This window comes from Aspergillus pseudodeflectus (genome assembly GCF_044049435.1).
Source record: "Aspergillus pseudodeflectus strain CBS 756.74 chromosome Unknown BJX68scaffold_5, whole genome shotgun sequence".
Classification (NCBI taxonomy): Eukaryota; Fungi; Ascomycota; class Eurotiomycetes; order Eurotiales; family Aspergillaceae; genus Aspergillus; species Aspergillus pseudodeflectus.
The window spans coordinates 715,717-735,084 of NW_027263781.1; the positions used below are offsets into that span (position 1 = coordinate 715,717).

A 19,368-nucleotide genomic window follows, 5' to 3' on the forward strand; every position below is an offset into this window, starting at 1 on the left:
TGTCCATATCAACCACCACGACGAGCATGACGTGTTTTTGCTCCCGCCTCTTCAAGGCTCGAGGCTCGAGACCAACCGTCTTCCAAAGCCAAGGCCCAAGAGTCATTAGTGCCCCAAAACTTGGTAAGCGGACGTGTATCAAAATCCGTACTACACTCCCTTAGGGCATCACTCCGAAGCCCGAGGCAATTGTATGATGGATGTGAAACAGTCATCTTCCAAGGGAGACCTCGATCCCGCCTGTCGTCTGGGCTTACTCCAGTTAGAATCCTGAGTAAGCATTAAAGAATAACTAATGCGTAGAAGAGACGTAATTGGCAAATTGCTCCCTTGAGGCCTATCCGTACGCGTAACGCGCGAGTCCACGGGGTAGTGCCGTCGTCAGCAACTTCTCTGGGGGAACACCGTGACACATTTGATTTCGATGGGTTACATGCGCACTGCGATTCAAGATCCATCTCCGGTCGTATTGGCAGTGGAGTAGCTTGATTTTTCATTCTCTCCGCCGGCGGTTCAACGATTGACACAAGCTGCATTTCAATGACCGTCCAGATATGCATATCAAACCCCTCTGCGAAGGCAGTGACGAACCTAGGACTTATGATCCACTAATAATCCTACAAGTACAAAGTCCACTGTGCTGATCAGTACGTATCTTATCATAGATGAAAACACCTCTTTTATATTACTCCCTATGTAAAACCCTGTCAAGATGCAGTCGCAATGAAATTACCATTGAGCCTCGAGGCCGATTAATACAATCCACGGCCCCCCCACTCAACCAAGAAGACCAACATAATGAGAAAGACAACAACGTCGAAGAATGAACCAACCCAAAGAAGCAAGGAAAAAAGGGGAAACTCGACGATGATTGCGGTGGTGGTTTTGTAATGTACATTCAGTCATGCAATGCAGTTGGTCTGATCGGTCTGGCCTGTCTGTCTCAGTGTGAAGTGCGAAGTACAGTACATACAGTAAGTACAGTTATGTATGTATATACTCACTGACTACCGGTGCAGTGTGCGCCTAGTAGTAGTAGAAAAAGTAAGACGGATTACAAGCTGGGGTAGTCTACCGCCAGTGTGGAGGCTTGTGTGCGGTTACGTGTGGGTTCGAGAGTCACTGCGCTTCACGGAGCATCTCCTCCTCCTGATCCGCGGGCACCTGCACATTCCAAATCCCGAGAGTCTCGCCGCCCAAAAGCCTCACGTTGGACTTTGCGCGCGCATTGACCATCGCCTTGCTGGAAAGGGCCAGGGCGTCCATGAGCTCGGTCATACGCCGCGAGGCAACGAAGCTGCGAGTCAGGAACTCGTTCTCGGCGACCTGCATTGCCAGGTTCATGCACTGTACTAGGATATCGCTGCTGATAACGTGGGCGGAGTAGTAGAGGGCGCTGTGGTAATCAAGGAAGAGTTCGGGAATGTAGGTGCTTCGGATTTCTTCTAGGTCGGCGAGTTCGGCCTCTGTGGTTTGCTTGTTAGATCATTTGTTCCAGAGATAAAACTCAGTAACAGGGTCAGAACTTACGGTCTTGAGCGCTGACTAGCCAGTCGTAGAGGACGGCATCGATATGCACGCTGACTCCGTCTAAAGCGTCTTGCAATTCGTCTCTGAGACCTTTGATGGTTCCAGAATCTCGTCGACGCTTGGTCTTGTCAAGCTTCTCGCAGACAGTGGCAAATCGTTCCAATGCGTCAAATGCCAGGATAAGCTCTTCTAGGTCACGCATCGTTTGTGATTGTGTATAGAGCAGCCTAGTCTCGGCGGTAGACGGTAGACTATTGCTGGATTTGTTTCGCTTATGCCCGTATACTCTTGTCTTTGTCGGGCTAGAAGGTTCTGGAGTGCCAGCATCGGTTCCGTCTTCGGCATCTATGGGGAACTCTGCGATATCGAAACCGAATGACTCGCGGGAGATCTCCGATAGATACATACGCCTGCTGAGCTCGCGAGCTGCCGGGAGTTTACCCGCAACTATGACAGCGTTAGCAGACTTTGTCATCATAATTATTGGATGTATTAAACTCACGATAGAATCTCCGGTAAAGGGAAGCCCCTAGGTAGCATATTCTGCCCCATTGTCCATCAATGTAGCGAAGCCATTCGAGGCTGCGAATGACTCGTTCGTCGTCCATCGAAAGGTCTGTTCCAATGAAATCCTTCTTCACGGGCACCAACTCGCGATGGCCATCCTTGCGGCTGACCACTTTGGGGAACCGCCTGATTGTCCTTGAACGGTCCACTGCAGAAACACTAGAGGTAACCATGTCCCACTGTTTGCGAATGACTGCTTCGATGTCTATATCATGCGTATGCATTAACTGTACCTGCATCCGCCTCTCTCTCGGATCAACTATTTCAATCAAGACTTGGCCAAGCACAGAGTAGGCGAGGTCCTTCGGCAGAAGTGAGGCATAAAGCGGGATCATGTCAACAACGCCAACGTCCTCAAGATCGGCGATATAACCAACCACATTTACGGATGCGGTGTTGATAAACTCTGTGTCGTTTCGGACGTACCCAATGGCGCTGGCGACAACATAGAGGTGGGTGGCAATCCTCAACGCATCACTATCCTCAGCCGTGATGAGAAAAGAATCATCCACACTTGTCGGCGAGAGGTTGGGCACAAAACTGGGTTCGCCTCTATTGATAGCTGCTTGTGAGACGGCCTTGGCCAAGGCGTTGAAGAAGCCATCATAGCTTTTGCCCAGAATAGCGGCTTGTATTGTTCGGTATGGATTCCGAGCCTCTCCGCCAATTCGATCGTTGCCCCTGGTGTACAACACGAACTTGTTGAAATCTGCGTATCCAGCAGGCTCCGGTGTGAAGACGACAGGAGTCGTTGGCGAATGGTTGAGTTTTCGCTGAAACTGCTTGCAAAAGCCTTTGTAGCGTGACAAGACGACATTGTTAAAGTAAACGTAGAGATAGTCGTCCCAACTCTGGCACACCTTGAAGGCCGCTTCCGACTCGCCGCTCAACAGCGCGTAAACGGCCCGCTCGAAATCTTCCGTCTTCGGATCCCTAGCTAGGCTTGAGCAAGCAGCTCTCCAGGAGTCCTGGGACCGCCAGTTCATCATGCGCGTAGTCCCATCGTCGATGGGGGTGTTCTCCCCGCCCGAGTTGGCGTCAACGCTAGAGCCACAGAGGCTCACTGCCCGCCAGTTCTCCAGGCGATCTGCCGCCCAATCTCTGATCTTTGTCCAGTTTTCACCTTGCCTCAGCATCTTCCAACACGTCATCCAAGTGGCACGCTCGTAGAACTGGTCCTTCCTCTGGAGATTCTGTTTCTGGCGAGTGACTGCGTCGGGATCTAACTGGGTAACCATAGGCTCGGATTGATCGGACGTCAGAAGTGAAGCGGTAATGTTCGGGTCATTGGGTTCGAGAGGTTGTGGCCAGGCACGCAGTCGCTTTTGTCCCTTGATAGTCTCCTTGGTGTAGAGCCACCCATGAGCCCATGCGCCTTGTCCTCTTTCGGCCTGGATTTCCAATTCCGAGATCAGCGAGTCAATGTCCTGAGTAGAGTTCTTCGCTGTATGTTCCAGCCACTTCATAGTGAGAACACATTCCAGCGCATATTGATCTACCTTCAAGAACTGTTCCCAGACTTCGCGATCCGAGGAATACCGATGGAGATTCTGGAACACGGTTTCTTGTGCTTTTCGGTAGCTAGCCCTGCTGGCAGGGTCATCAACACTGATCAAGTTCAACAGAAGCTGCCAGGTGTTTGCTTCTAATTGTAGTCGTTGAAGTTCCTCCTCAGTCTTGGGATCGCGCTGTGCGGTACCATTGGTCTTGCTGAAACTCCACCCAAGCTTTGCTTTCTTCAGAGTGTCCTGTCTTGAGACGTCATGGATGGCGTCTTGCGCGATTGTCTCATATCCCTTCACCAACTGATAAACGGCCTGGTAGCTTCCGAACTCGTCAGCGCGATTGCCCTTTTGCTTAAAACGGTCTAGTTGTTCCGCAAACGCTTCGATTTGGCGCGTAACTCTGTCGGCAGTGCGGCGAAGGGGATGCAATGCTTCCTGTGCTCCTGCGGAAGTGAAGAATTCTGAAGCGCCGGCGTCAAACCCATCTGGAGCATGGTCAGCTTATTATCAAGGGCCCACGTCGGGAAACGTACTCTGGCCATTCGTAGCGGCCACGAGGTGAAGAGGCGATTCGCTACCATTCATGTCTTCGATGGATTCGTCCTCCTCCAGCTCTCCGTTCTCATCCCCGTCATCCATGTCCTCATCGTCATCCTCGTCTTCTAAGACCTCGTCTTCCTCCTCCTCCTCCTCGTCTTCTTCCTCTTCATCATCCATGGGTTCATCATCATCGTCATCAATCTCAATAACCGCGGGTTCACTTGGTGGTTGTCGATTTTGCTGTAGTACCAAAATATGGGTTAGAGGGCGCCAGCTCGGAAGCAAGCTCAAAACAGAGAACTCACATTTAATGACGTGAAGCCAGAGACAGGACCGGCAGACCCGGCGGGTCTGATTAATGGAGCCATAAACGAGATGGCAGTAAGAAGTCCGGCTTCCTGAGCAATGGATTGAGAAGAAGCGGATTCAATCTGCGCGCAGTGTTTCTGCCTCTTTGAGTTGTCACCGCACGAATTCTTGTTGGCCCAGCGCGGTGTTTTGGTCGGCTTCCGCTAGGCCCCAAGTGGACTAGCTAACCGCCATCCACGCTTTAAAAATCTCGAATTTCTGCTGCTGCTTTTTCTTCTTTCCTTTCTTTTCTTCTCTAATGTCATTTAGGCAATCATTAGAGTCTCGGAACGAGCGCTTCAATCTTCGTTCAGGTCAAAAACGGCCTCTCGCGTGCTCAAGATTGTCTTAGAGCAATTCAGCAATTTTCACAACTGTTCCGGCTCTTTTTTTTGTATGGGAGCTGCGACTGCAAGGGAATTGTTACAACACCTTCTCTCCAGCGCTGGTCGACCACCATCTATAATAAGTATTCCCTTATATACGGGTCATAGTATGTACACGACTGCGTCTATCCGACAAGCAGGTCAGATATCAAGGAAATACGACTATCTAGGCTTCTTGTCCGCGCTGTTTCATTCGCAGCCTCAGTAAATTCGGTTTAGGACAACTTGGTGTCTTTGCATCCTCCCCATGTTCCCTGTAGAACAGATTGCAGCACTCATACAGTGCGTTGATCTGAGCCTGGCACTTTTCCTCTTGGTAAGAGTTCCTGGTCAAACATGCTGTGAAGGTCAACGCTTGGTTTATCGGAGCCATGGGTCAGGCATGCTATTCACCTTGAATGGCGCACTATACAAATCAGTCAATTGAACGGGCAGCCGTTGAAGTGAACACTTACTGCTCGCGGATGGCATGGAGGATCAAATGCTATGTCCTCTTTCAACCCGCCCTGGAGGTGTTGTTATTATCGAGCTGAGTGTACTCCGTATATGTTGCGGCTATATATTCTGTTCATACCATGATGTAACGAGACACTGGATAACCTTTCGACCCAGATTGGCTCTCTAAGAGATGAGGAATCAAGCTGGAGCAGGTAGAGATTATACTGCAAGGACCAACCCTGAACTGAACTTCCTCAAAGATGACAAGCACCTATGTTGTTCAGTATCGATTGAAGGTTCGAGACTGCCGATGCGCTCACTCCAGCATCCAGCATGAGGCGCGCCGCAAAATAGATTTTCCTTCGTGTCCTCACTGGTGGGGTCTTAATCACCTCGTCGCCTCTAACCACTTGACCTTCAACACCCCATCATCAACCTCCATTTCCTCCATCACATCCTCTTCGAGCCTTTCTGCGTGCAGACGTACTTTACTCACCACCTTGACCTTCTCTGTAAGTAAAACACTGGCATCACTTCTCATGTCTAGTTTTCTCTCTTACCCCGCATTCATCGCGCATGCTTAACCGACAACGGAGCTAACAGATACATCTTTTCCAGACGCAAACTCCCTTCTCTCAAAACCACCTACCGTCAAAATAACCGCTCAAGATATGGCCGACGCGACTGGAGGCGACGCTCCTGCTCCTGCGGAGCATTTGAACATAAAAGTAACCGATAATAACAATGAGGTCTTCTTCAAGATCAAACGAACAACACAACTCAAGAAATTGATGGATGCCTTTTGCGACCGTCAAGGCAAGCAACCATCGACAGTTCGGTTTTTGTTTGACGGCACCCGGGTTCGCCCGGAAGATACCCCTGACACGGTACGTCTGGCTCCTGATATACGTGGCTTTGCGGAGTTTCTCTGTCTTTAGTGTGAATATACAACTGACCTTTTCTTCTCTTTTCTGCAGCTGGACATGGCCGACGGCGACACGTTGGAGGTCCACCAGGAGCAGATCGGCGGCTGATCAGAGCATTTTCTATGACGATATCTCGCAATACTACATCCATACTTTTCTTTCGCTTTCCCCTCGTGAACTTGTCGTTTCGGTAACCAGAATTGCTTGTATTTTCGGCTCCTATCTTGGGGTCCTCTTCACGTCCACTGTATCTTGGCAAGGGATCCGCAGGTGTCGTGGTGAGGATTGTGGGCGTCTTCGGGGTAGGATAGCCCGGAAAGGTAGACGAGATCTGGCTGGTTATGTTGCAGAACTTTGGCGCACGGGGTTGCAAGAGTTGTGTTGAGGCTCAGTTCGAGGAGATCGTATTCGAGCTGTGACCGAATTCTGAAGATTGATGGTCCTTTACGAATTTAGCAACGACGAAAGCTTGTGCATAGACGGTTCTGAGCTCTGACTACGATCCCGTTGCGTTTCAGTGCCTGGAAATCTTAACATTAGCTAGCATTTGATATTGAGCAGCTAGCTCGTGAATCATGATACTGATGCAGTAGTCTACAAGCCAGCCTCCTGTGTCCCCTCCTGTTCACGATGCAGTCTCGGAACTTGAACTCCAGTCCAGAGTAAACCCCTTCTTTTTGAAGATAACACAAAGAACTCCGCCGGAATGAACGTAGAACAAAACCGTTAGGAAAAAAAAAGCCAATCATAGGACCTGGGAAACCCAAATACTCAGTCACACGAGAGCACTTAAGCATCCCAGACGGCAGCCTTTGCCTTCTCCTCTTCCTCCTTCAGCTTAGCCGCCTCCTCGCGCTCCTTATTCCGCCGCCTGATCTCTTGCTCCTTCACAGCCCGATCATACGCCCTCTGCTCTTCCGTCCTCTTCGGCGCTCGAATCCCCAACCCCGCAGCAATCAGCCTCCCTGCAACAGCAGTCTGCTTCTCCGGTCGACGGTTCGGGTCCCGCGCACCCGCAGACCCAGGGCCAGGACCAGCCGACCCAACACTCGTGTACGCCGACGTATTCACCCAGGGCTGTGACGTCTGCGGGGAAATAGGCGTGGGTGGTGGGTCGAGAGGTCCCTCTACCGCAGCGGGGGACATAGGTAGACTGCTATCCGTAGACCCTGCTTGACTTAGATCGCCTGCTTTTTCGTTTTCGCCTTCGGATGCTGTGTCTGCTTCATCTTCCCAGGAGTCGGCGACGACGGGGGCTTTCTTCTTCTTCGTCACGGGGATTGGAGAGCTTATGGCGGATGTTGTGAGCTTGGGGCGTAGGATGTCTGGAGTGGTAGAGCCTTTTTCGCCTATGTGTAGTTCGCGGAGGGAGGATTGGAGTTGGGAGGTTGCTGTTGCGGCTGCGGCTGCTGAAGACATTGAGGTGGCGAGTTAGCAGGGGTATTATGTATATCTAACAGTTTAATGGTCGGAGGAGAGGAGGCAAGTAGGTAGTATGTATGTAGATATGAAGTACAAGAGCTCATGTAGCGAGGACAGGACGAGAGGCGAGCTAGCTGATAGTAGCAGGTTGGACTGAACGAGAGAAAAGAAAAGTGACAGACAGACCCTTCGAGCTCGACGTTGGCTTTGTAGCCATATTCGAACCCCCTTTGTCGACCGTCTAGACCCGATATATGGCTGGAGTCAAATTATGCTGGGGAGTTATTAATAGTCGGCGATTGGAGTGTGGGATAATGTATGGCGTCAGTCGTGGAGTTTGTCGCAAACCCCGCTTTGTTTGGTCGAGTCTCGTGATTGGGAATGGGGCTTTTTGGGTCGCTGATTGGGAGGTTGCATTGTCCGGAATGAGCGCTGAACTTGGAAGTCAGCTTTGGTTCTGGGGAAGCAATTGATCGTCTCGCCCAGGAGCGTTTCCAGAGAACATTCGATCACAGTGACTGCAGGTTGTCGAGAGCTGAGTGTGCAGCCCGCAGCAGGTTACGTATGATGTTGGGAATAGAACTCGTCAGCTGTTACACTCTGCGACTATCTACTAGGTTGCATTGTAGGGCTGTCGCTGACACAATGTTGACTCTGCTTGAGCAGCCATTTCATCAGGCCAAACCCCCAGATCCTTCATGTTGCCGAAAACGGCTATATGGAGAAGTGGGATGATGCTCGCCCATTGTGTTGTTCGGCCGATGACCGACATGTGGTCCAGGGATTTCCGAGTGCTGGCGGCTTCTTTGCTTCTTCCGAGAACACCAATAAAAAGCCGTCTCGGAAATGGTCGGCGAGCAGTCCGAGACCGGCGCGGAGACGCGTTTATTCACCCCAGATCTCCCCGAGGTTGATAGCTTAGCCTTATCTTCGAGCAGGAGCTCGATTGATATTCCTGTTCCTCGCGACGGGCGTCACCAGAAGGCGCAACATCATATGACTGCATATATCTAGTGGAATTGAGATTCCAGCTCGCTATGACCGGGTTATGCTCGTTGACTGTGCGGACGCAAAGAACGCCCCTTTTGCGAGCGTCAACGAAACATATCAAGCTGTTTTCCACTTCGTCACGCCGCTGCGACTATGCGGATACGCTCCCGAACCTCAAGATTGGCGCACATACTCGAGTTTTATTCCAAGGATTCACAGGTACGGATAGCGGTACTCCCTAAAAACAGAGCGTTGCTTACAGTGTTCCAGGAAGACAGGTATAGTCCCCGCCGATGGAGTCGTCTGATTGCCGCTAACAGAATAGGCTACAGCAAATGTGAAAGAGTCCCTAGCTTGGGGAACGAAGATTGTTGGTGGTGTGAAGCCAGGAGTTGAAGGCGAACACCTTGGCCTGCCTGTCTTTCCATCTGTCAAAGCGGTTTGTCATGCCAATGATAGATCAAAGCTATGTGCTCACAATTACAGGCCCAAGAGCGAGCGAAGCCGGACGCTTCAGCAATCTATGTCCCCGGCAACCAAACGGCAAAGGCCATTGAAGAGGCCATTGAGGCAGAGATCCCGCTCGTCGTAGCAGTGGCGGAGCATGTCCCGCTGCATGACATCCTCAGAGTATGAAACCACTTTCAGCAAGGAGAAGATCTATACTGATGCGCCATAGGTCCACTCTATCCTTAAAACACAATCAAAAACAAGACTTGTCGGCGCAAACTGCCCCGGCATTATCTCCGCGATTGGAAAATGCCGAATTGGATTCCAACCTCTACCATGCTTTGCTCCGGGCAGCATAGGCATTGTCGCAAAGTCGGGCACTCTGAGCTACGAGACAGTTGCGTCTACAACACGCGCCGGCCTGGGTCAAAGTCTGTGCATCAGTATGGGCGGGGATCTTCTCGCCGGTACCAATTTTGTTGACGCGCTGAAGGTCTTCGAGGAGGACACGGATACAGAGGGGATCATCCTGGTTGGTGAGCTTGGTGGTGCGGCGGAAATGGAGGCGGCAGATTGGATTACGGATTACCGGCGCAGGACTACGAACCCGAAGTATGTTTCTCGCTCTACATGCATGGGACTTGCTAACGAACAAGGCCGATCATGGCTCTTATCGGTGGTCTCACAGCTCCCCATGGACGGATCATGGGCCATGCCGGTGCCTGGACGGCGCCTGGCGACCCTTTCCCAGAGGAGAAGTACAACGCTCTTGAGCGCGCGGGCGCGGTCATGGTTCATCATCCGGAGAAGTTCGGACAGGGGATGAAGACTCTTTTGAGTAAATCTGGTAGGAAGAAAATAGGCGTAAGTGACCCTCATCCTGGATCTCAACATATGCTTAGCGTTGCAGTCTGCCAGTAGTTTCCGGGACCAGAAAAGAGGACTGCACACTATGAGACGTGTCCGACCAGACTCTCATCTGAAAGTCCAAGCTCGAAGTCTGTACATCAAGCAATTCCAAGCTCTGTATATGCTCAAGAAAGAGGGCATTCGCGTTAACGAGGGAGCGGAGTCGGTGTTGGACTTTTACCTCTCTCTCACCATCGACAGGGCTGCGCTCAGTCCTACACTCATCATCTCAACATCACCTGAATTCGAACCTAGCAGCATCACCCGCCTACCCTTTTCGTATAATACAGAAAAGTTCGACGCCTCGAGTCCTACCATTACAGCCACAGCTGCAGATCTTGAGCTCCCGGAAAGCGCACACGAGAAACTGGCAGAGTTGGTGCAAGCACTATGGCGGATATACAAAGAGAAGGAAGCCTTTACGCTCCAAGTTCGAGCTAATTATGCCGACGGGTCGTTTGAGGTGCGGGGGGCCCGTTTCGGATTTGATGACGCGGCCTTTCGCAGCTCGGGTCGCCAAGAGGAGGTACACCAGCTGAGGAATGTAGCGGAAGAGGTGCCTGAGGAGGTAGAGGCAGAGAGAGACGGAATTGTTTACGTGAAGTAGGGATTTTAGACCTACTTACCGGGAGTCAGGCTAACGGATCATAGGTTGGAGGGCGAAGGCAGTATTGGAACCCTAGGTGAGATATCCACTCAGCTAATATGAGAGGGTCTGTACTGATGAAACAGTGAACGGCGCTGGCCTGGCGATGAACACCGTGGATGCGCTCTCGATACACGGCGGACAATGCGCCAACTTTCTCGACACAGGCGGCAAGGCTACGTCCGAGACGGTCAAGGCCTCATTCAAGATCATCACCTCGGATCCCCGCGTCAGGGCGGTCTTTGTCAACATCTTTGGAGGACTGACGAGGTGCGATATGATTGCTGAGGGAATCATCCTTGCCTTTAAAGAACTAGACATGCAGGTTCCTGTGATTGTGCGTCTGCGGGGGACAAACGAGGAGCTAGGACAGAAGATGGTAAGCAACCACAGATCAGCAACGAGCAGGATACTGACCATATAGATCGCCGAAAGTGGCCTTCCTCTACGTGCGTTCGATAGCTTTGAGGAAGCCGCCAAGGAAGTGATCAGCCTTGCGGAATTTTAAGACCTGCTACTTGATTTTAATGAATTGGGCAATCTTCAATAAAGGGCTGGGCTTGGATATAGAGACAGGTGAAGATCTAGATGTACAGCGCCAACACTGATGCCATACTAGCATGAATGACATGATAGACGTGCTTTAAAGTTTCAAGACTTGTTCACAGATAGAATATATTATGCAATCGTCGCCATTGATGCGTGGGATGAGGCCTTTGATCCTCCCTAAAATCCTAACCAGATCTATGCCCCCGCGCTCAGTGGAAAAGAGCCCCGCCACGCCCCCTCCGATCTCGTCCCGTCCGCCCGTCCTTTTTTCTCTCCGACACGTCGGCCCCTCTCTTCCTTCATCCTCCCGACTTATCTTCATAAATCATACCAATTCCTTAACTCTTCAAGGATACAGACTTCAGATCCCCCAAAATGGCCACGTTCGTACCCCTCTCTACCACCAAGCCCTCCTTACCCCACTCCTCCCTCACAACCCCCCTCACAAAGAATCAACAACTAACAGAACCGCCAGGAACATCACCTTCCACGCCTCGGCCCTCACCCGCAAGGAGCGCAGCGAGCTGCGCAACCAACGCGGCCTCACAATCTGGCTAACGGGCCTCTCCGCCTCCGGGAAATCCACCATCGCCGTTGAACTCGAGCACCAGCTTCTCCGCGAGCGCGGCGTCTCCGCCTACCGCCTGGACGGCGACAACGTGCGCTTCGGACTCAACAAGGACCTGGGCTTCAGCGACGCCGACCGCAACGAGAACATCCGGCGCATCGCGGAGGTCGCCAAGCTCTTTGCCGACAGCGCGACCATCGCCATCACCAGCTTCATCTCGCCCTTCCGCAAGGATCGTCAGACCGCGAGAGAGTTGCATGAGGTTCCTACACCGGGTGAGGAGACTGGGTTGCCGTTTGTGGAGGTCTATATTGATGTGCCGATTGAGGTTGCGGAGCAGAGGGATCCCAAGGGGTTGTATAAGAAGGCCAGGGAGGGTGTGATTAAGGAGTTTACGGGCATTAGTAGCCCGTATGAGGCGCCTGAGGCGCCCGAGGTCCATGTGCGCAATGTCGATTTGCCGGTTGTTGAGGCTGTGAAGCAGATTATTGAGTATCTGGATTCCAAGGGGTACTTGCCTCCTAAGAAGGAGTAAGTATTTCTTTGATTTCGGGTATTTCTTGAATGATTGAAGGGTATGTCGCTGGATAGACATGCGTGCGTGCAGATAGATCGATACCACTGGTATTCTGTACATACATCATTACTCATTTTATAGATTACATCTAGTGTGTTGTTTGAAGTAACAATTGCTAGTATACGGTATATGTACGCTACCATCCATGCAGGCAGTAACCAACCAGGTACAAAATATAGACAAACCGGCCGATTAATTGAATTCGAAATCATAAGACACATAGGCCGTGTACTCTGCTGCAGCGCCCTCAACAGCATGTAGCTCGTTCGGGTCGTCCTTCTTGACCCGGCCCTTCTTGTCTCGTCCAAAGGCGTTTCCGGCCAGGTACGAGTACTTTTCGTCGAGGTTCCGCTTCGCCTTGTCGGCTTGTTTTGTGCCGGGTGTCTGCCCTTGTTAGACTTGTCTCGAATGATAAGGTGGTGGTGGTACGTACCTTGACAAGTGTGCAGACAAAGTCGAGCGGCAGTCCATACCGAAGGACAGTCTCGACAAACACCCTGAGTACAAGCACATGCACCCATACCATGACCGCCTCGCTCCACGCCGTGCGTCCCAGCCGCAGCGTCTCACCCCAAAGCTTGCGTTCGTCTCCGCCGACCCGCTCGACCTCCCGGCGCTCCTCCTCCTTCCCGCCCTCGACATACTTGAAGTCACGCGGGATCCATTTCTGCTCGCGACACTTGTGGACAAACTCCGTGCTGTGCTTGCGGAATGTCGTTACGGCGTACAGTGTGAACTCGTCGTCTTGTGCCACTAGGGTCGCGGAGCGGGGGACGACCATTGGCGCTATGGTTTCGTAGGTCTTGAGGAATTCCTTCACCTGTTGTCCTGGGACTGCGATGAGATGTGTCTCGATGTATTCGGAGTTCTGGACGAGGGTACGGGGGTCGACGACGGCGGCGAGGGATTTGGTGGCGAGGTTTCCCCTACGCGAAGTTAGTTCGGCTTTCGTATGCATATGCTAGAGTGAAGTACGTTTGTTTCCGTTGAAGAGTGGCCAGCGTATTCTTGACCTGGTTGTACTGGGAGTATTTCGACCGGACATCGTTGTCGATGCTAGCTGCCTCCTGCTCGAAGTTAGCTCCGTCGGACCTTCGAGCTCTCCTCATAGCCCTACCTTTTGTAGCAGATCAATCAGTTCCGCCAACGACTTATCCGCCCGGTATTTGACCTTATTCCACGAGAATGTCCGAAGGTACTGATCCACAGGCTCTACCCTCAGTTAGCCTCACCTCACACCCTTCTTTCCCGCAACAGACAGGAAAAAGAGTGGCGAGCATACTATCATTCACCGTCTTCATCTTTTCAATCTGCCCTTCATCACCGTCTAGGATATTCCTCAAAGCATCGCCGACCTTTCCAACGACACCCTGGCAAGCAGCCTCCAGCTTCGCCAGCTCGTCGGCCTGCTGCACGAGGGCATCGAGCGTGCCAATTTTGAATTCGGGAATTGAAAACGGAGTGACAGAGCCGTTATCTGGAGAGATTGTAGCTGTTATGGCTTCGAGAGCATCGTCGCGGTGGTGCGATGGGGTAATCGACGTGGGGAGGGAGATGAGGAGGTATTTGGTGGATTTGGACATGGTGGTGGGTACTATTATCTAAACGAGGCGAAGGAGAGAGGAGTAACGAGAACTATCGCCGCGCTCGACAGGCGGGCATGGAGCAGTTGTGGATGGAAGCTGGCGACTGAGTCGAACTGGAATGATGTAGTGGGCGTTGGAGCTGTCCACCTGGTGTCCCGAAGCTACGGGTGTCGTTGGCGGAGGCGGTCGGGGCGCTAGTCTCGTACTACGCAACTATGAATATCTGCAGCCAAAACAATATATACTTGAGATGATATTATTTGCAGTTACGGCTGATTAAAAAAGGGCAACTGTGGTGGTCTATACTCCGAAAACAATATGTACAAGATCAAAATTATCGCAAATATTCCATCCATGTGCACGCCAGGATAACATAGACAACTACAATCCTCTTCAAAAGTCCCCGGACAACCATCATCACACGGGGAAATTCTAGCTGGCGAATTTGTGCAGGTTTGGCATTGTCTGTGGAAGGTCCATTAGTCCTATCAGTTCTGTATCGCCGTATCAGCAATATATGGGTGGAAACATACCGCTGCCATCTTTGGCTCTATGAATAGTGACCTCGCTTCGACCAACACCTCCGGTTCCTTGCCCTCCTCAGGAAGAGTCTCAATGTGAGCTTCAACCCACGCCTTGCGGCCCTCAGACTTGACAACCTGCGCACGCATGACAAAGTAGTTGTTGGCCATGGCAGGTCTTCGGTAGTCGACATTCAAGTTGGCAGTAACGCCAACCTTGTTCGGCAGGACGAGAAAAGCAGCCCGCCCCATGCCCTCGTCTAGCAGCGTAGCAAGAAGCCCACCGTGGACGATGCCCGGGTGACCAGAGACATTCGGGCCAAGGTATATGATCGAGACGAGGCTGCTAGTTTCCTTGTTGCAGAAAACAAGAGGCGGAACCACGATGCCCTGGGAGTTTGAAAGAGTACCAGCAGTGAGGTTGCGAGTGCGGATTTTCTCTGGTATCTTCAGATATGGTCTGGATCCGCTATAGGCAGGGTCCTCCCGGAGCGCTTGAGCCAGGGGATGGTTGTGGATGTGGTCTTCGACCTTTTGCGTAAACTCATCGGAAGGAGTGAATGCGGTCAGGGTTTCCTCGTCGGAGATCGGGACAGTCATGATGCTATTTGCGGAAGAAAAGAATTGATAACTGAATCCAGCGGTAAATGAGAATGCTGCGAGAGCTGTGAAACCGAGAATGCGGCGGAAATATGAACGGGGCTTGGGATTTATAGATTCAGAACCTGGAGCCAAGGCGCGGCCGTTAGCAATACGATCTCCCCGAGACAGATAGCGGATGACGGGAGAATGGAACCCACCGGCGGTAGAATATGCACGCTGAGATGAAAAGCCTGAAAGCAAAAGCTGAGGAACTTGGCGTGACCGGGCGGACTTCAACCCATTTGTAGAAAGACAAGAAACATGGAGCCTGGGTGTAGTGGGGACAGCCCGAATCAACGTTGGGATCAATGTTCCTGGCATGGCGACGGAGAGATCTGGGCCCGAGGGACTTAAGGAGAGTGGGAAAGGAGCGACTGAAACAGATAAGCCAGGGTCAATCAACGAGCGTGAAGAATAATGTCATTGGGGCGCGCGTTGTCCTCGGTCCTGGTTCTTTGGTACGGACTCGCCGATTCTCCCCAAAGATTTGCCATGTCGCGCTCCAGTCGGAGGCGGAGTGACTCGCGCCCGGCACTCTTCTGATTGGCGGAGCGCCAGCGCAGTCGTCAAAGTGCCTCGGCTCATTCTCAGTTTATGACAGGAGGGCGTGGATAACATTGGATTGTGAAGAGTTTGAAGAAATTCTCGACTCAGCTGAGAAGATATACAATTTTCGAGGCTGATGTCATGCAACTGGTATGGGCCGATTCTGTACAACTTTGATGCACGAAACCCTGAGGGGGACTAAGATGCACAACACTATGTACTCCGTACTACGGTATCAACGCATTGGTTATAGGATGGCGAAACTAAGATATCTCGAAGTAAGCTATATCGCGTCTGATATAGATCTGCCTGGCCGTGGAACACTCAGTCCATCCGAGCCAAGATACTGACTTCCCAGTTGCTCAGCCAGAAACAAAGTTCACTAACCTGTTTGATGGCAGACAGAACGTGACTGACTCTGTCTAGAATGGGAGATTGTTTGCTTCTCCGAGTCCATTTCGTGCTCAGGCACGGACTTCCATTAATTGCATTTTCATCCACTTGTGCTCGCACGATGTCTCGATCGGTCTTCGGGATCCTGCAGCTCCCAAACGCAAGGACTGCTTCATCACCTCGCCCTTAATGAGATCTGGAACCATGAGCCCGGGACTGACTTGTTCACCCCCTGCAGGCTGCAGATAATGCAACAGTCCTCAAGATTGATTCTCCAATCGGTCGCCCAGACCACCGATCGCCAGGGGCGTTTGCTTGATTCACAATGGCATCTGTTAGCCCTGGGATGATGATCGCCCCTGTCAGATTCTGGGGAAGGGGCTATCCCGATGTCCAACTCTTTTCCCATCGTGAGCGCGGGCATACCAAGCTACATTCCAGAGGACCGACACTCCAGACTCTCCTGCTTATAATCAGCAACACAATCGTTAGGCGTCGATGTTCACAGTCTCATTCCCTCTCTTGAACACCACTTTCGTTTTCAATGGTCTCTTTCTTGCTGATCGCGCTGCTTCTGGCTACAATTGCCTTGGGCGATGCAAGTGCTCCTTTTCGTTCTGCGGTCGAGGAGTATGAGGTGATCCAATATGTTAACCCACTCATTGGGAGTACAAATGGAGGTACCTACGTCGACGGTGTCCTGAAATGAGAAGCTCTTCTAACTCGCTCAGGAAACGTATTTGCTGGAGCTACTATCCCATATGGCATGGCAAAGGCAGTAGCCGACACCGATTCGAGGAGTAACCAGGGAGGATTTACCCTCGATAGCAGTAGAATCACTGGGTTTTCTAGTTTGCACGATTCAGGGACAGGAGGCCAGCCCTCGCTTGGGAATTTCCCTCTCTTTCCCTACGTATCGTGCGCGGATGACCAAGTCAACGGCTGTCGGTATCCCAAAAGAGAGCGAAAAACGACGTTCGATCAAACATCTGTCGTGGCTAGCCCTGGCTATTTTGCTCTGACTTTGAGCTCCGGGATTCGTGTAGATATGACCACATCCCACCACACGTCTCTCTTTCGCTTCCAGTTTCCATCAAGCCAGAATACCAGTCCTCTCATCCTGCTGGACCTCACTGATTTGTCTGATTCCCGACAAGACAACGGTTCCGTTTCAGTAGATGAAACAACCGGTCGACTTAGAGGCAGTGCCCGATTTCTGCCGAGCTTCGGTAGTGGCTCGTATGAGCCGTATTTCTGCGCAGATTTCAGCAGCGAGGCAGGGATTCGTGACAACGGGATATTCGTCAATTCCCGGGCAAGCACCGATGTGAAGAATATTACGGTGCCCAGAAGCATCAACGGATATCCTCTCCCAGTGGGTTACCCCTACATGTATAGGTGCTGCCGGCTGACGAACTGTAGGCTGGAGGGTTCGTGCGGTTTAATGCTCGTTCGAACCAGACGATCAGTGCTCGTGTGGGCTTGAGCTTTATCAGTAGCGCTCAGGCATGCCAGAATGCTGAAGCTGAGATACCCGACTTTGATTTCGAGTCGACCCAGGCTGCTGCAGTTGCCTTGTGGACTGAGAAGCTTGCCCCGATTCGCGTGTCAAGGACGGGCGTGGATGCTTCTGTACTGACCAACTTCTACTCTGGGATTTACCGGACCTTCGTGAACCCGCAGAACTATACCGGCGAAAATCCACTATGGAGGAGTGCCGAGCCGTACTTTGACTCCTTCTACTGGTATGCTAGCTTTCGTCTTGAACGAGCTTTTTCTGACAGACGACAGTCTCTGGGATTCATTCAGATCACAGCTCCCTTTCTTGACGATCGTGGATCCTTCAGCTGTAACACAGATGGTTCGCTCTCTGGTTGATACACAGCGGCATCTTGGATGGCTTCCTGATTGCCGAATGTCACTGTGTAAAGGTAGGATATATCCTACTCTTCGTTGATGGGGCAGTACTAAATGATGCAGGCTATACACAAGGTGGCTCTAACGCAGACGTTGTCCTTGCCGATGCATATGTAAAGGGCCTTAGCGAAGGTATCGACTGGGATGATGGATATGCCGCGGTTTGGAAAGACGCCGAAGAAGAGCCTTTTGCCTGGTCGAATGAAGGCCGTGGAGGCTTGGCTAGCTGGAAGTCTCTCAACTACATCCCTGTAGAAGATTTCGACCATGTGGGCTTCGGGACTATGACGCGGAGTATCTCTCGAACTTTGGAGTACTCATATAATGACTTCACCATCTCACAAATGGCCCGCGGTCTTAACCGGACGACAGATGTTGAACGTTTCGAGAGAACATCGAGATACTGGCAAAACCTCTTCCGAGCGGATCAGAGGTCTGCCATTAATGATACCGACACTGGCTTTGTTGGTTTCTTCCAGCCAAAGCACTTGAATGGAACATGGGGTTACCAGGTAAGCCGTCAGTTCGTCGGAAGTTCGTCGGTAGGTTTTCGATACTGACTTCTCCAGGACCCGATAACATGCTCTAGTGTCGACAGAAGTGGCCGAGCCTGCTCTTTGCAGAATACCGGGGCGGAGACTTTTGAGTCTAGCATCTGGGAGTACCAATTGTATGTCACTTTCTCTCGCGCGGATCTTTCTGCTAATCAGTTAGCTTTGTTCCACACGATATGGCCACTCTGGTCACTCTCCTCGGTGGCCCAGATCAATTTACTCGTCGCCTCGACTATCTCCACGATCAAAATATCACTGACATCGGCAACGAACCATCCTTCCTCACCGTCTTTCAATACCACTACGCCGGACGCCCTGGCAAATCCACCGCCCGCGCCCACTTCTACATCCCGCGCTTCTTCAACCCTACTCCAGGAGGCCTCCCAGGGAATGATGACTCTGGTGCAATGGGCTCATTTGTCGCGATGACCATGATGGGTCTATTCCCGAACCCAGGTCAGAACGTGTATCTGATCACAGCGCCATTTTTCGAATCAGTCGACATTACCTCCCCAGTTACAGGGCGTACCGCGAGAATTCGCACGGTGGGATTCGATTCGGCCTATAACAATATTTATATCCAGTCTGCGACGCTGGACGGTCGGCCTTATACGAGAAACTGGATCGGGCATGAGTTCTTTACTGAGGGTGGTGAGCTCGTGCTTACCCTGGGGAGGAACGAGAGTACCTGGGGAAGTGGGGATAATGATCTTCCGCCGTCATTGTCGGTGACGAGTCTGCTGGAGGTTCAGGCTTAGGCGAAGGTGTCCCTTTGACTGACAGTCTGCTCTCGGGGTCACTAGGGAGTTCGGATTACTTTTTAGGGTCTTCACGGCCACGTGACGGATCTCACCAATA

General features: G+C 51.7%; 9 protein-coding genes across 9 annotated transcripts; 4 read left to right on the top strand and 5 right to left on the bottom strand.

Moving 5' to 3' along the window:
- Positions 1-839: 839 nt before the first annotated feature.
- On the bottom strand, positions 840-4,602 carry BJX68DRAFT_164275 (nucleoporin Nup84/Nup107 family protein). The gene is made up of 5 exons (XM_071036927.1): positions 4,448-4,602; positions 4,136-4,382; positions 2,033-4,087; positions 1,531-1,977; positions 840-1,466 (listed from the first exon to the last, which is right to left on the bottom strand). The coding sequence occupies exons 1-5, from the start codon at positions 4,508-4,510 to the stop codon at positions 1,120-1,122; spliced, it is 3,159 nt and encodes a 1,052-aa protein (XP_070903478.1). The 5' UTR covers positions 4,511-4,602; the 3' UTR covers positions 840-1,119.
- Positions 4,603-4,758: 156 nt separating this feature from the next.
- Positions 4,759-5,721, bottom strand: BJX68DRAFT_228387 (DUF1903-domain-containing protein). The gene is made up of 4 exons (XM_071038848.1): positions 5,451-5,721; positions 5,332-5,382; positions 5,270-5,282; positions 4,759-5,215 (listed from the first exon to the last, which is right to left on the bottom strand). Exons 1-4 carry the CDS (start codon positions 5,451-5,453, stop codon positions 5,043-5,045), a joined length of 240 nt encoding a protein of 79 aa, XP_070903479.1. The 5' UTR covers positions 5,454-5,721; the 3' UTR covers positions 4,759-5,042.
- A 132-nt stretch (positions 5,722-5,853) lies between these two features.
- On the top strand, positions 5,854-6,348 carry BJX68DRAFT_262842 (SUMO family protein SMT3; the record flags this gene model as incomplete). Its single annotated transcript, XM_071044542.1, has 3 exons — positions 5,854-5,860; positions 5,933-6,201; positions 6,292-6,348. 3 exons carry the CDS (start codon positions 5,854-5,856, stop codon positions 6,346-6,348), a joined length of 333 nt encoding a protein of 110 aa, XP_070903480.1.
- Positions 6,349-6,827: 479 nt separating this feature from the next.
- BJX68DRAFT_164326 (uncharacterized protein) lies at positions 6,828-7,788 on the bottom strand. Its single transcript, XM_071036928.1, has one exon. It carries the CDS (start codon positions 7,657-7,659, stop codon positions 7,030-7,032), a length of 630 nt encoding a protein of 209 aa, XP_070903481.1. The 5' UTR covers positions 7,660-7,788; the 3' UTR covers positions 6,828-7,029.
- A 396-nt stretch (positions 7,789-8,184) lies between these two features.
- BJX68DRAFT_228392 (putative succinyl-CoA synthetase subunit alpha) lies at positions 8,185-11,298 on the top strand. Its single transcript, XM_071038849.1, has 10 exons — positions 8,185-8,871; positions 8,923-8,930; positions 8,978-9,091; positions 9,139-9,282; positions 9,332-9,714; positions 9,759-9,966; positions 10,013-10,614; positions 10,663-10,694; positions 10,744-11,036; positions 11,082-11,298. Exons 1-10 carry the CDS (start codon positions 8,700-8,702, stop codon positions 11,163-11,165), a joined length of 2,040 nt encoding a protein of 679 aa, XP_070903482.1. The 5' UTR covers positions 8,185-8,699; the 3' UTR covers positions 11,166-11,298.
- Positions 11,299-11,492: 194 nt separating this feature from the next.
- Positions 11,493-12,309, top strand: BJX68DRAFT_278240 (adenylyl-sulfate kinase; the record flags this gene model as incomplete). The annotated part of the gene is made up of 2 exons (XM_071048493.1): positions 11,493-11,589; positions 11,682-12,309. The coding sequence occupies exons 1-2, from the start codon at positions 11,582-11,584 to the stop codon at positions 12,307-12,309; spliced, it is 636 nt and encodes a 211-aa protein (XP_070903483.1). The 5' UTR covers positions 11,493-11,581.
- Positions 12,310-12,448: 139 nt separating this feature from the next.
- On the bottom strand, positions 12,449-14,098 carry BJX68DRAFT_228405 (H(+)-transporting V1 sector ATPase subunit C). Its single transcript, XM_071038850.1, has 5 exons — positions 13,634-14,098; positions 13,469-13,563; positions 13,327-13,418; positions 12,785-13,277; positions 12,449-12,735 (listed from the first exon to the last, which is right to left on the bottom strand). The coding sequence occupies exons 1-5, from the start codon at positions 13,932-13,934 to the stop codon at positions 12,544-12,546; spliced, it is 1,173 nt and encodes a 390-aa protein (XP_070903484.1). The 5' UTR covers positions 13,935-14,098; the 3' UTR covers positions 12,449-12,543.
- A 74-nt stretch (positions 14,099-14,172) lies between these two features.
- On the bottom strand, positions 14,173-15,707 carry BJX68DRAFT_228406 (PaaI family thioesterase). The gene is made up of 3 exons (XM_071038851.1): positions 15,259-15,707; positions 14,471-15,183; positions 14,173-14,402 (listed from the first exon to the last, which is right to left on the bottom strand). Exons 1-3 carry the CDS (start codon positions 15,419-15,421, stop codon positions 14,370-14,372), a joined length of 909 nt encoding a protein of 302 aa, XP_070903485.1. The 5' UTR covers positions 15,422-15,707; the 3' UTR covers positions 14,173-14,369.
- Positions 15,708-16,583: 876 nt separating this feature from the next.
- Positions 16,584-19,268, top strand: BJX68DRAFT_262847 (glycoside hydrolase family 92 protein; the record flags this gene model as incomplete). Its single annotated transcript, XM_071044543.1, has 7 exons — positions 16,584-16,719; positions 16,771-17,414; positions 17,462-17,784; positions 17,831-17,970; positions 18,020-18,468; positions 18,526-18,626; positions 18,671-19,268. The coding sequence occupies 7 exons, from the start codon at positions 16,584-16,586 to the stop codon at positions 19,266-19,268; spliced, it is 2,391 nt and encodes a 796-aa protein (XP_070903486.1).
- Between the last annotated feature and the right edge of the window lie 100 nt (positions 19,269-19,368).

Coding starts and splice junctions, on each gene's coding strand:
- BJX68DRAFT_164275 (XM_071036927.1), bottom strand. CDS start 4,510: ATGGCTCCATTAATCAGACCCGCCGGGTCTGCCGGTCCTGTCTCTGGC. Junction 4,088..4,135: donor GGCCGCTACGAATGGCCAGA/GTACGTTTCCCG, acceptor ACCATGCTCCAG/ATGGGTTTGACGCCGGCGCT. Junction 1,467..1,530: donor GCTAGTCAGCGCTCAAGACC/GTAAGTTCTGAC, acceptor AGCAAACCACAG/AGGCCGAACTCGCCGACCTA.
- BJX68DRAFT_164326 (XM_071036928.1), bottom strand. CDS start 7,659: ATGTCTTCAGCAGCCGCAGCCGCAACAGCAACCTCCCAACTCCAATCC.
- BJX68DRAFT_228392 (XM_071038849.1), top strand. CDS start 8,700: ATGACCGGGTTATGCTCGTTGACTGTGCGGACGCAAAGAACGCCCCTT. Junction 9,092..9,138: donor TCTTTCCATCTGTCAAAGCG/GTTTGTCATGCC, acceptor TCACAATTACAG/GCCCAAGAGCGAGCGAAGCC. Junction 9,283..9,331: donor CGCTGCATGACATCCTCAGA/GTATGAAACCAC, acceptor GATGCGCCATAG/GTCCACTCTATCCTTAAAAC.
- BJX68DRAFT_228405 (XM_071038850.1), bottom strand. CDS start 13,934: ATGTCCAAATCCACCAAATACCTCCTCATCTCCCTCCCCACGTCGATT. Junction 13,419..13,468: donor TGATTGATCTGCTACAAAAG/GTAGGGCTATGA, acceptor AACTTCGAGCAG/GAGGCAGCTAGCATCGACAA. Junction 12,736..12,784: donor TTGTCTGCACACTTGTCAAG/GTACGTACCACC, acceptor TAACAAGGGCAG/ACACCCGGCACAAAACAAGC.
- BJX68DRAFT_228406 (XM_071038851.1), bottom strand. CDS start 15,421: ATGCCAGGAACATTGATCCCAACGTTGATTCGGGCTGTCCCCACTACA. Junction 15,184..15,258: donor GCGTGCATATTCTACCGCCG/GTGGGTTCCATT, acceptor CCTTGGCTCCAG/GTTCTGAATCTATAAATCCC. Junction 14,403..14,470: donor TAGAGCCAAAGATGGCAGCG/GTATGTTTCCAC, acceptor GACCTTCCACAG/ACAATGCCAAACCTGCACAA.